The following is a 13,729-nucleotide window of genomic DNA, read 5'->3' as shown; positions in this document are numbered from 1 at the left end:
CTTCCATCACAGAACTTAAGGGGGTAGAGGGAAAATTTTTCCCTCCCAACAGCTATGTTCCTAAAGTGCGAACATTTTGGATTATAACAAACCGTAGCTATCATGAAGAGATTTTTTTTTTCTTTGTGTTGTTCTCCAGGCACACACACGTCTTCCTAGTGAGAGGCGTGGAGTACAACCTCTGGTTATTCAAATAGTTACTGCGCTCAAAGCAGACTTCATGTTAAGCGCTTCTTTGTGTGTATTTTGTCATAAATCCAACAGCCCTGTGAGGAAGGTACTATGGTTATCAGTATTTGTTGAATTAATTCATTCATCAAGCCCCATTTCACAGTTTGTAGAACTGAGGGCTCATGAAGGAGCAATCAAGCAGTGAATTAATGGTGGGCTAGACAGAGCTAAGTATCAGGCAATGCTTATGCACATGGAATTTCTCTGTACGTATATGGTTTTTTTTTTTTGAGTTTATTCATTTTTGAATAAGTGAGTGGGGGAGGGGCAGAGAAAGAGGAGACAGAGAATCTCAAGCAGGCTCTGTGCCGTGAGCACAGAGCCCAAGGCAGGACTTGAACCCACGAAACCATGAGATCGTGACCTGAGCCAAAACCAAAAGTTGGACGCTTAACTGACTGAGCCACCCAAGTGCCCCCATGTAGATACGTATTTAAGCTTAAGGACAAGGTTCTGTATTTCCTCTGTCTGACATTTTTAAAGAACTTTTTGTGCTATAATTTAACGTGCAGTAAACGGCAAGGATCCTAAGTGTACAGTGGGATGAGTCGGGCACTTGCATCTTGTCCACTTTTTAATGTCACAGTGCCCGTCACTTGCACCTGCTTATTGAAAGACACCAAGCACCGGGTGTAGGAAACGTGAACTTCACGAACCGACGACTAGCGGATGAGGTCACAGTTCTTGCATCGTGATGGCTCCCATCGTGTTTGCTTTGTTCGCTCATAATACTGGCATCGTATTCATCTCTGAAATGAATTTGCTGATATTAACCTGAGGCAACATGTACAATATTTTCATCTCTGACTCAAAACAAATTTCCTGAGTCTGCTGTCTAATGGAGCTCACTTCCAGCAGCAGCCGATAGCGAGACTGAGAACACACGGGGGTGCTCTCCTGGCCCCACCCTGGAGAAAGTCATGAAGCAGCCTGTGTGCTCTCCCTACCCAGTCTCGCTCACCCGACCCTCCTGCGTTACTCCTGGACCCTTGTAAAGAAGAAAAGCCCTAGGGGACATGAGGGCCCTCCTCAGATATTTGACAGGCCTGCCTATAGAAGTGATCTTGGTTGTTTTTGTTTTGTTTTTTTTCCAAATCTTTCTTAATGTTTTTATTTATTTCTGAGAGACCGAGAGGCAGAGTGCAAGCAGGGGAGGGGCAGAGAGAGAGAAGGAGACGCAGAATCCAAAACAGGCTTCAGGCTCTGAGCTGTCAGCACAGAGCCTGAGAGCAGGGCTCAAACTCAGCAGCCATGAGATCGTGACTTCAGCTAAAGTCAGACACTTAACCAACTGAACCACCCAGGTGCCCCATCTTTTTTATATGGCCTCAAAGGGTGAACTGGCTTGTTTCATTCCTTCCCCCCTCCCTCCCTCTCTTTCTCTTTTTCTCTCTTTCTCCCTCCCCTTCCCGTTCCCCTTCCCGTCCCCCTTCCCATCCCCCTTCCCATCCCCCTTCCCATCCCCCTTCCCATCATGCAGTACAACCCCAGTAAGAGCTGACTCTGTGCCAAGTATTATGTTAGGTGCTAAGGATTTTACATTGAGCAAAACCAAGGAAGATCCTGCCAGTGTAAGATTTATAGTCTAGTGGGAGAGGCAGACGTTAATCCAATCCCTTCTTTGGAATTTCTAGACTGGGAGCAGGGAGTGAGTCGGGAAGAAAAAGGAGTTTAGAGAGGGCATTCCAGGTCTGAAGATAAGAAGCTAAGAAACTGCTCATGAGCTGAAGGAAAAGGAAGAAAGGTAGAGCGTTTGAAGTGCTGAGTTGGGGCGCGGGCAGGTCCCACAGGGGCCGGGGGTGCGGGGCGGGTAAGTAATGGTAAAGAAATTAAGGAAAAAATGAAAGGGTGAAGATGTAGGACCAGCTAGTGGAAATTCAGATGTGATGGACTTCAGTTCACTCCAGGAGAAAACGGTTTAAGTAGCCAGAATGGAGGGCCTTGGGGCATACTGTGTTTGTGATCACTAACGGTGTGTAAGTAGTATCTGGTAGAGAATACACAATCACAAATGACAGGTTGGACCCCAGATGGTCCTTACGTGTCTGGAGCTGGAAGTCTGTGGAAGTCTCTTCTATCCTAAGATTGGATGATGAAGACACAGGGAGACTGGCTAGGCCACTGTAGGCATCTCAGTTGCAGACAACGGGGACCCGTCAGACAGAGGGACTGGGAGGGAGGTGGTCACTGGTGACGTTTGAGGACTGACTGTAGATCTTGGGAGAGAGAAGTCAATGGTGCTTCGCTCCATAGGTTAGAGACTGTGAAAATAATCAAGCACTGGCGGAAGTGAGAAATCACATTCTTGGATCAGTTTTGCCAAACCCACACTAAACTGCTGGCGCTTCTGGGAGAAGTAGGAAAGGTAAACGAGTGCACATGAAGCCTGGAGGTGTAAATTTGGGGCTTGTCGGTAGTACTGATATCATTGGAATGCAAAGCACAGTCTCTGCAGAAAAAAAGAGAGAAAGACTGAGCTGGTGAAAGAGACAGAGATTAGATGGTTCCATGGGGTTCTGTAGAGGAGACGCCTTCCGTTGGCATCCAGGATAGAAAATAGGTCTGCCGGCATTTCTCAGAGTCACCTTTGGAATTTATTTTGGTTAAAAAGACAGGTGCTTAGATCCCACTCCTGAAGATTCTGATCCAGGAGGTTTGGGGTGGGGACTGGGCATGTATATATGAGAGAGACAGAGAGAGAGGGACAGAGAGAGAATCCCAAGCAGACTCCTCTACATTGTCAGCACAGAGCTCGATTGTGGGGCTCAAACCTACAAACTGTGACATCATGACCTGAGCCAAAATCAAGAGTCCGGAGCTTAACCAATTGAGCCACCCAGGCACCCGGACCATAAAGACTATAAAGACCATATAGACCATAAAGATTATCTTTATGATGTGTGGTGGTGAAGGATTTCATAAGTCAGAAAAACAAAGACCAGAAAGGAAAAGATTGAACATGTTTACACTAGAATTTTTGTATTTATTTTTTTAATGTTTGTTTCTTTTTGAGAGAGACACACACACACACAGAGTATGAGTGGGGGAGGGGCAGAGAGAGAGGGTGACCCAGAATCCGAAGCAGCCTCCAGGCCCCGAGCTGTCAGCACAGAGCTCGATGTGGGGCGTAGCCTTACGAACCGCAAGATCATGACCTGAGCCAACGTCAGACACTTAACAGACTGAGCCACCAAGGTGCCCCTGTTTTTTTATTTTTGAGAGAGGGAGTGTGTGCAAGCAGGGAAGGGGAGGGACAGAAGTTCCAAAGCAGGCTCTGTGCTGACAGCAGAGAGCCCGATGTGGGGCTTGAACTCACAAATCAGATCACAGCCTAAGCCAAAGGGGGATGCTGCTTAACTGACTGAGCCACCCAGGCGCCCCAAAGCATTTTTAAATTTCTGCATGGTAAAAGATACCAGGAGCAAATTTTTGAAAGAAAAACCACTGTTTTAAAGAAGACATCTGTGCTTTTTTTTTTTTTAACCAAAAAGGGTTGGTATTCAGGGTATACAAATAATTCTTAGAAATCAACTAGGAAAAGACCAACAACCTACAGAAGGGGAGTGGGCAGAGGATCAGGAATATTGTACATCCTAGAAAAGGTAGCCCATAGAGCTAATAAGCAAAGGAAAGGATGTCCAGGCTCGTGTTATCAGGGGAGTGAAAACTGAAACCGCATCTCAGTGAGACCCTATTTCATGTCCTTCAGACTGGCCCAAACCCATTTCCGCCAACACCAAGTGTTAGCGAGGATGCAGAGCACCCAACAACGCACATGCTACAGTTGGGGGAGGAAATCGCTACTCTCGCTTTGGAAAGCAAGTTTGCAAAATGTAGAAAAAATAAACAGGCTCTTATGACCCAGCAGTTCCCCCTCCTGGGTATGTGATCTAGGGACATGATGATCGTCTTGAAGGAGAGCTGTGAAAGGATGTTCATCACAGTGTTGCTTAGAAACTGGAAACAACTGAAATGTCCAAGAGTGGGAGAATGGAAGAAAGACGGTACATTAATGCAGAAGGATGCTGTACAGCCATGTGTGTGAATGAATTAGAGCTACGGGTATCCACATGTCTAAATCTTGACATCAGATTGTTCAACCAGAGACATTAGTTGTGGAAAGACATACCATAGTGCGGTATTTATTTGTGTAAAATTTTAAAACATGCGAAATAATATTGCATATTGTTTATGAGTAAGTACATAGGTAGTACTAATATAAAAATATGAGCCAGAAGTATATATCAAATTATTTAGTGATTGTTTCAGGGGAAGGAGAGAGGGCGGTAGGATCAAAGAGAGGTACCCCGGCGTTTCAAGTCTATCTGTAATGTTCATTATGTTATCTATTTTTCTGTGTCTTGAAGTATGTCATCATAAAACAAATTAGGGAAAAAGTTTGAGAATCAAGATGTGGAATTGGTGCTTCCCAAATTTCAGTGTGTATCTGAAACCTCAGGAGATTTTGTTAAGAGGCGATTCTGTTTCATTAGGCCTGGGGTAGGGCCCGAGAGTCTGCATATCTAACCGGCTCAGGCCCAGGGGCCAGTGGCGCTCTTCTGAGTCTCAAGCGTCAGAATGACCTGGGTCTTCCCTAGGATTCTTGCCACATAGGGGACTGTTCAGAAGCGCCCACCCTGGATAGCATGCGTCCCTTCGGGGCCTGGGCGCAGCCAGAGGCAGATCTTGTGCACGTCAGTGGAAAAACTCTGAGGACCTGCCGAGACAGACCTTGGAAGGATTTCCCCAAAGAAGTAAAACCTGCAAGTGATCAAGGGAGGTATGCAGCAACATATGTTGTCTGTCGATTTTTTTTTTCCTTGAAGAAGTTCCTGTTTAACACTTTGTGGTCATACCTGTAGAGGTCTCCTGTGGACAAATTATACTGTCAGCTGGAAAGCCCTCCAGTCATGACCTTATAGGAGAGGAGAACCCAGGTCACTGAAGAGTGGGGAAGGGAGCGAGCAGATGCCCAGACATTACACTTACTGGGATCATTTGGTAGGTGGTGGTTCCCAGCTTTCCGGATGGCCGGTCTGGTGCCGAGGAAAGCACAACAGACCTCCCAGGCTTCTGCTGTGGGGCACCCGCACCTGAAGTTTGCATATGCTACTCACGAAGGCATAACAAGAGGCTGTTTTACAATTTACTATATTTGCTAGACCCAGATGTGCTTTTCTTGCACGATATTTTTGTTCCTGTGAAACGCCGTGTACTTGAACATTTCCTGCTGAACTGTAAGTGCTGTGAGGGCAGGGTCCACACGTCTCAGGTTTAGCACCTGGCTTGCCACCTGGGATCTCATAGGTGCGCCGTAACTATTTATTGAATAAGTGAAAGAATTTGGGCTCAGATACAGGTTTTTTTTTTTAATATCTTAAAATTATTTATTTTTGAGAGAGAGAGAGAGAGAGAGCAAGCGAGCAGGGGAGGGGCCGAGAGAGAGAGAGAGACATAGACTCCGAAGCAGGCTCCAGACTCCGAGCTGTCAGCACAGAGCCCGATGAGGGGCTCGAAGCCACAAACCGTGAGATCATGACCTGAGCCGAAGTCGGACGCTTAACCGACTGAGCCACCCAGGCGCCCCTCAGATAGTTTTTTTATTTTTAAAAAAAATTTTTTTTTCAACGTTTTTTATTTATTTTTGGGACAGAGAGAGACAGAGCATGAACGGGGGAGGGGCAGAGAGAGAGGGAGACACAGAATCGGAAACAGGCTCCCGGCTCCGAGCCATCAGCCCAGAGCCCGACGCGGGGCTCGAACTCACAAACCGCGAGATCATGACCTGGCTGAAGTCGGACGCCTAACCGACTGCGCCACCCAGGAGCCCCCAGATAGTTTTTTTAAATGAAACTTTTTATTTTTGAGAGAATCATAGATTCATATAAAGTTGTAAGAAATAACACAGAGAGGGACAGCTGGCTGGCTTAGTCGGTAGAGCTCATGACTTGATCTCGGGATCATGAGTTCAAGCCCCATGCAGCGGCTTAAGGAGGAAAAAAAAAAAGAACAGAGAGAGATCCCATGTGCCCTTTACCCAGTTCCCCCCAAGGTAGCATCTTACGTCACTATCATACAGTGTATCACAACCACAAAGTTGTCATGGATACAGTCTGCTGGTCCTAGATTTCCTGTTTTACATGCAGTTCTGTGGTATGGCTGGGTCTGGTTACCCACCACCACAGGCAAGGTACAAAAAGGCTCCATCACCGCAGGGTGCCTCATGTAGCCCTTTATAACCATGCCCACCTCCCTAACCTTGTCATTTCAGAAACGGAACCACACACAATGTAACCTCTTAGGATTGGCTTTTTTCTACGCACCATAATCCCCTGGAGATTGGTGCAAGTTGTTGCATTTTCCAGTAGTTTGTTCCTTTAATTACTGAGCAATACTCTGTGGGATGCATATACCGTAGTTTGTTTAACCATTTGCCCTTTCAAGGACTTCTAGGATTTTCCCCAGCTTGGGGCTTTTCCGCAGAAAGCTGCTAGGAAACATTTGTGTACAGATTTTTGTGCCTATCCACTTTCATTTCTCCAGGATAAATGCCCAAGGGTGCAATTACTGGGTCATATGGGTGAACTGCATGTTTAATTTTATAAGTCACTGCCAAACTGTTTCCCAAAGAGGCTCAGCTTACCATGTGACATTCCCACCGCAGTGTGTGAGAGGTCCGGCTGCTCCTGTCCTCACCAGTATTTGGTGTGGTTGCTGGTTTTTTTTTATTTAGAAAATTTTAGAGGCGGTGGTAGAGATCGTTACTAAGAGAAACCTTGCAGGGAATTGTAAGACTTCATTAATAGTAGAGAACCAGATGAATTCTGGGGACATATGTCTTTGTTGGAAACTTAGTGAGTACGTAAATATTCTAGGAGGAATGCATTCCAGAATGTTGGAGAAAAGAGGATTTGAATGAGAAAGGTGATGAGTAACAGTGAAAGTAACATCAGATGCACCGAAAGAGATGTTTTAGAATAGCTAATTTGGGGGTGGGGGAAAGGGGAATGAGAAGGAAGCAGGGACCCACCTGAGCTTAAGCAGAGCAAAGGTGAACAGACATTATCGTTCGTTTATTCATGATTCATTTATTCAACAAATATGTACTGAGCAGCCTGCTATGAGCCAGGTACTCTGTAAGACGCACAGGGCCTGGTGGTGACCAAGATAGATAAGGTCTGTGGGGTTTAGAATAACGAACATTTATTTAGTGGCTACTATGTCAGGTGTTGTGCTTTTAATCCCCCCGTGGAGGCAGATGTTATTTTAAGCCCATGTCATAGATGAGGAAAGAGGTTCAGAGAGGGTAAGTAACTTGCCTGAGGTCACAGAACCAGTGTGCCAAAGAGATCCAAATCCGGGCAGGCGTGTCTGACCACCTTATGGCTGGTGGAATTTGCTAAGGGTGTGGTAAACTTAAGATCCTGGTCCACAGAGCACATGGTACCTGCAACCCCAGCAACACGGTAGGGGAACAGGGTGCTGTCTGAAGCAAGAATCAAGGGGCTCTGATTTCCAGGGCTCCTTTCACCCGACAGATCTTCCTGCTTAATTCCTTCTTCCTGGTATCTTAAGTGTCTTCAAACGAGGACAGAATTCTTCCATTTCACCCCTGGAAATTAATGTATAATTGCATCCGTGCTTTTTCGGTGTCGCTTATCTTCAAGAGAGACAACTGGTCCCTTATGTGCAATAAGCTGTTCTAGTTCCTGGTGTTTAGAAGCTCAGGCTCCCTCCACGCCTCAGTCTGTAGTCTGGCACATTTTTTAGCCTCTCTGTTCCTCAAATAGGGGAATCTCTTCCGTCTGTCTATTACTCTCTGCTTATCAAGGGGGCTGAGGCATTGTCCTGGAGCTCCTGACATTGAACTCTGCCATCAGTAGGCTTCTGAAAAACTGCCTGTTGCCTTTCACAAATTCTCTCTGCTGATCCAGGAAGAGTCCCCGTGCTGGCTTTAACTATTCCAGCAGGGCTAGAAATGACTGAGGCCTGGACTGGTGGGGTTCTGGCCTGTCGTTAAGGTGAGTCACTAAGCTCCAGGTCAGTCGAGTAAGAACCTGTATCATTGACTGTCCGCTTCTTTTCTTTCCTTATTTAGTTTGACTCTTTGGAGGGGGTTGTCCTGCCTTCTGAGAACCTGACTTATATAATGGTAATTTTTCTAGCCTCTTTTGTGGGGCTGGAAATCTGTGCTCCCGTCCCTGGCCTTATTTAGAGACGTGACATGAAGGTCCTCAGCTCTGTACACACTTGCAAAGCATGATCCGGCATCCTCACACATTAGTTTTGCTAAAACAGTTTATTTAGAGCCCAGACCACACTGCATGTGAAGAACTTGAACTCTCTGGTTCTTTTTTGCACCTGCCTTGTGCTGGTGACATGTTCTTGGGTCCTAAGTATTTTCTAGGTGAGGTCGCACTGCTAGGGCAACCCTTTTAGGGAGGAGATGTCATGCTGAGCTGTGATGCTATACTTAGCCTTGCCCTGGGAGGCCTACTGCTTGGCCCCAAGCCTCCTCTTCTGCTGCAAGGTTGGCGGGGGAGGGGTCTTATTTAAAACTCTGGAAAAAGCGCGTAATCATTTATGGCAAATGTCCCTTCCCAGGGCTCTAACAACCTAAGAATTGATACTACTAATAAGAGCAGTAATAATAGCTAACACTGGGGCGCCTGGGTGGCTCAGTCGGTTGAGCATCCGACCTCGGCACAGGTCATGATCTCATGGTCTGTGAGTTCAAGCCCCACATTGGGCTCTGTACTGACACCTCAGAGCCCGGAGCCTGCTTCAGATTCTGTGTCTCCCTCTCTCTGACCCACCCCCATTAATGCTCTCTCTCTGTCTCAAAAATAAATAAACATTAAAAAAAAAAAAAAAAAGCTAACACTAATTGAGTAGTTTTTATGTGACAGACCTTGTGCTTAAAATAAACTTTTATTCTAATTTATTCTTTCTAACCCTGTTAAGTAGGCGATACCAACAACCACATTTTATCCAGGAGGGAACTATTGCCCAGAGAGGTTAAGGACTTATATCTGTGACTGAAGCACCTGCCCCTAAGGACCGTATCACCCGTATGTCCTCCCATTAGTAGAAAACAAACAAGGCCTTGTCCTTCCTTATAAAAGTGCTGCAGAATGGTTAACGGGTTTCCCAGGGATTCCAGAGTCGTCTGGAAGAGCAGTATTTTTCAAAACACTGTCTGTGGACCACCTGTATCAGAATTCTCCCGGCTGCTTGTTAGAGTCGCAGACGAGCTGAATCACAGCCTCTGGGAATAGGGCCAGGGAACCTGCATTTTTAGAAAGCTTCCCCCAGGGATTCTGGTGGACTTGAGCATTTCCATTGGCTTATTAATCACAGTTTATGGGTAGGCCTGAAACCAAGAAAAAGGATCTGTGAGGCTGCATGGCAGTGGCCGGGCAAACTTTCTCTGTAAAAGGGCCAGGTAGTAAATAGCTTGAGCTTTGTGGCCCATGCAGTCTCTGTTGCAGCTACTCAACTCAGTCTTTGTGATGCCAAAGCCGTTGCAGACTATCTGTATCCAGAGGACGCGGCTGTGTGCGAATAAAACTTTGTTCGCAGTAACAGGCAGTTGGGGGGCCACTGTTTGCTCACCCCGGAGAGTCGTCCTGGCCCACCAGCCCTCTGACAACCCCTTTTTGTGGGAGTTACCCTTCCCCTGTCTGTTACCTGTGGAGAGCTTTATCTGTTAAGGTAAAATCACCTGTTGTAATAAACTCTGAGCCTTAGTGCCATAAAATAAGAAAAGTTATTTTTCACTCACATCATGTGGGATCTTCTCTGTGGTCACCAAGCCTCCTTCCATGTTGTGGCTCCACCCCCCGCTTGGTCTTCATTGCCCTCTCTATTCAACCAGTGGATGAGGAAAGAGAGCAAGGACTATTTGTGGAAGAGGTACCCATCATTTCTACCCACACTGCACTGGCCAGAACTCTTACTGTCTGGAGTCCAAAACCCATGAATTCTCAAAGCCTGTGAAGCCCTTGGTCTCTAGACACTCTCTGTTTGCTTCTTGTGTGTGAAATCCATCTGGCTCTTGCCCGGGTTCGTCTCTTCTTTGTAAAAAACCTTGCTAAGGTCGGCCAGTGGCAGCCATGCACAGCATCACTGCTCTGTCCAGCCACTTTCCCTAGGGCTGCAGGTCCGCCTTCTACATTACCGCGGGTGTAAGTTTCATCCCATATTTTGCCACCTTGTTACGTAGATCTCCATTTTCCCAGCCTCTGAGATCAATTTCCTTACTGGCAGCTGCCTGCCTACCAGGCCGGTGCCACAGATAGTAGGTTGTTGCTATGGGAGCACCCCACTTGCAAGATACCTACTTCCATATGACTTTGGGTGACACCGCAGCTTTAACGGGTAAACCTAAATTCTAAGGGACGGACACACTCAGTGTTTAGTTCTTGCTCACATCATATTCTAATACGGAGGCTCTTGGAGGTGTGGCCTTCTGCTTCGTCTTTCAGAGACCCAGGTGTTTTTGGGTCTCTGCCCTCCTGGGGGTCCTTGCAGCCCTCCCCACCCTGCTGGCCAAGGGGAAGGAAAGTAAGACGTCCCATGGGATGTGCCTGGAAGTGGTGCCCATATCCTCTTTGCCAGAGCCCAGTCATGCAGTCACACTGCAAGAGGGGCTTGGGACACGTAGTCTAGTGACAAGCCCAAGAGGAAAACAGATTAAGGTTTGGCGTGCACATAGCAGTGTCTGCTTCCTGGGCCAGAGCTGTCTGGACGGATGGAACAATGACCATTGGCTTATGAGAGAGAATGTCAGCCTTCGTGCCCACGAGGGGTGCTCTCGGGCATTAGCTAGTTAGATCCAAACGGTGTGCGAAGATCTCCACTAATACAACAAACGTGTCCCGCATGTCCACTCTGTGCCGAGCAGTAGGCCAGGCGCGGGGACCTGCAGGAGAACAAAGTTCCTCTTGGAGCTCCGGGTGACCTCTTCAATCACATCTCCTGTGCTGGGTCCGAAGGGGCCAGAGAGCCTGGGGACGGCATAGGGGAGCCAGGAGGGTTTCATAACAAGGCGGTTTGAGTGCCTCCTGAGGCCGCAGAAGTGCACCCCATATAGTTCAGCCTGGCTCCCACCATCAGCAGGCACTGTCTCTGCAGTGTATTGGGGGAGATGTAATTAGAGGGGGAAAAGGACAACCGATAGCAGATGTTCTGTTTATCTCTCTCCTGGTTGTTTTCATAGGACACTGCTTTCCCACTATGAAGCTTCTGAGGATGTGATTGCCCCAGGACACAGACCTGTCATCTTTGTCGAGTTACTTTCTGGCTGTTGGCAAAGTTAGGGAGCTGGCACTGTGTCTTAGAACACCCTCGGTGGTGCTGAGAGCAGCCTGGGGAGGGGCCCAGAGCCCAGCATGTTTGTTCTTTTCATGATATTGGCCATTCGTGTTAGAAACTGCTGCTATTGATGTTGGGCTGGTGGCCCCACTAAAACTGAAGAGGTGGGCCGAGCCAGGCAGACAGAGCTTTCGGTCATCAGCCACTGGGCGTCCACTCTCTGCCTGATCTCCAGCTGGTGCTTAGACACTCCTGTCACTGGAGCCTCCTCTCTCGGTTATGCAGGGCCACCAGGGAAGGATCCTGAAACTGTTATGTAGGGCAATGGCAGATTCTCCAGGAGGGTTTTGAAAATGGACATAGAGGACATATTTCATACAGACCAGAAGTTTTAAATCTCTTTCAGGGATTTGGGGGTGGGGGTTGGGGGGGGGGGGACAGAAAATCCTGTCACTGAAAGCAGGACGGTTGCCTGGGTAATATCTAGGACACTCTTCCAAGCTGCAGTCATTAATTTGTTGCACATTTTCTGCTAAGGAAGTGGAAACTACAAAAGGTTAAATTTCTCATATAAGATTAATTCCGCCATCTCTGTGAAATGGTGGAAGCAGAATACCATTAGACCCTCTAATCTCATTTCTCTCATGCTGTCTTGCTTGGAGCCTATCAAATAGTGTCCTGGCAAAGAGTCAGGTCCGTGGATGCTTAACAGCAGAGTCAGTCTCTTCCTGAGCGTGCCAAGGAGGCTGTAATGTAGAAAATGTAGCTACCTTTTAAGGAAGGATGAAAAGGTACAAGATTCACCTTTCTCTGCATGTTAGAGCCCAAACATTTTTGGACATATCAAACATGGAGCTCCCGTGCAGTTCTGTTTTCTACGTTTCAGTAGGAGTTATTTGCATGACCTCTGAGGACAAGACTTGTTAAAGCTGCTTGCATTTGTGAATCTCCGGTGGTTTCAGGAGCACTGCCTGGGGTCCTAAATATACTACCTCGTGGATAAGATATGTATCTTTTGAGTGTGTAACTATACATTCAAGATGTAAATGCAGTAAGAGTTTCACCCGTGTCTTAATTGCTCTTCTCCAGAATGCATGTGATTTTTCTTATCTGATTTAAGCCTCCTGGGGGTGGGGGGTGGGAGAGGCATTAGCTACCGTTATATAAAAACGAAATATCCTTGAAGTTAGGTTTTTAGATTTTTCTGTCAGGGCTGCTCTGTTTTTTTCACATTGTCATATTGTCATAAATTAAAGCGGGGCGGGGGGGGGGGGTGGTGGGGAGGGGCCTACCAGGATTTTGAAGTTTTTCCCTCCTATTTCAAGTTTCATTTCTGCCATATAGCATCAAATAATGCTGGTTATTTTTATGTTGAACATGTGGGACAAAGAGGCTCTCTTAAACGAAAGATAATTGCAAGCTTTGTCCCTGGCCTCAAGTTTACTGCAGGGTTTCTCATCCCCTTTGGTTATACAGAAATGAAATTATAAACCGCCAGTCGCCTTGGAAATTTCAATCGATTCCAAATGACTAAATATTTAATTCAATCATTGCCTATACTTGCAGGGATGACTCGGGTGTTTTTCTTTTTACTGAGGGCTCCAGGAAGCTGGGCACTGCAATGGCTGCTGAGGACTGTGTCTGTGGCGAGGAGGCTCCCCTGCAGTGAGGAGCTGGGGCGAGCCTGTTCCATAGCAGCCCTTTTTGCAAATGGTAGTGGATTTTTGCAGAAGGTTTGTGGCCAGATCGCTATGTATAATACTGATGAAGCATTTTTGTTCCAGCTCTGTCTCGGAAGACCTAGGCTGTAGACGTGGGGATTTCAGTAGGAAACATTATGGATCTGTGGAGCTGGTAAGTTTACACTGTCTGTTCAGTGGTAGTACATTGATTTAGATTTAGAGCATCGCCAAGCTCATCAGATCTTTTGTTGTCTATTTACTGTCAGACCATGTGGGTACAGTATAAGGCTTGGACGGGAAGAAATGACTGTTGAAAGGCCATAAAAATCCGATCATCTTTATCTACTTGTTTTTATTGTCACGTACTCTTAATCTGTGTCTCCCAGTCTGTTAAAAATATGTTGTGGCTTGGTATTTTTCTCTGGTGTATAAAATTGGGGTATGTAATTCAATTAAATGATTAATGAATTACGAGAGGCAGCATTGGGTTTTTGTATTAT

The 13,729-nt window shown here is 46.6% G+C and overlaps 1 protein-coding gene across 6 annotated transcripts in view; it reads left to right on the top strand.

The window, feature by feature from the left end:
* GARNL3 (GTPase activating Rap/RanGAP domain like 3) overlaps window positions 1-13,729 on the top strand; it is a 153,319-nt gene that overhangs the window by 26,085 nt on the left and 113,505 nt on the right. For 3 of the 6 annotated variants that reach the window (XM_058694069.1, XM_058694068.1, XM_058694067.1), the window contains exon 3: window positions 13,332-13,401. In XM_058694069.1, the coding sequence (XP_058550052.1) occupies window positions 13,332-13,401 (70 nt within the window). Of the gene's footprint in view, window positions 1-12,226; window positions 12,339-12,578; window positions 12,599-13,331; window positions 13,402-13,729 lie in introns of those variants that run through there. The other 3 variants (XM_058694072.1, XM_058694070.1, XM_058694071.1) reach the window with 2 other exon arrangements.

This window comes from Neofelis nebulosa, chromosome 12 (assembly GCF_028018385.1).
Source record: "Neofelis nebulosa isolate mNeoNeb1 chromosome 12, mNeoNeb1.pri, whole genome shotgun sequence".
NCBI classification, from domain to species: domain Eukaryota; kingdom Metazoa; phylum Chordata; class Mammalia; order Carnivora; family Felidae; genus Neofelis; species Neofelis nebulosa.
This window is presented reverse-complemented; position numbering and strand designations above follow the sequence as displayed.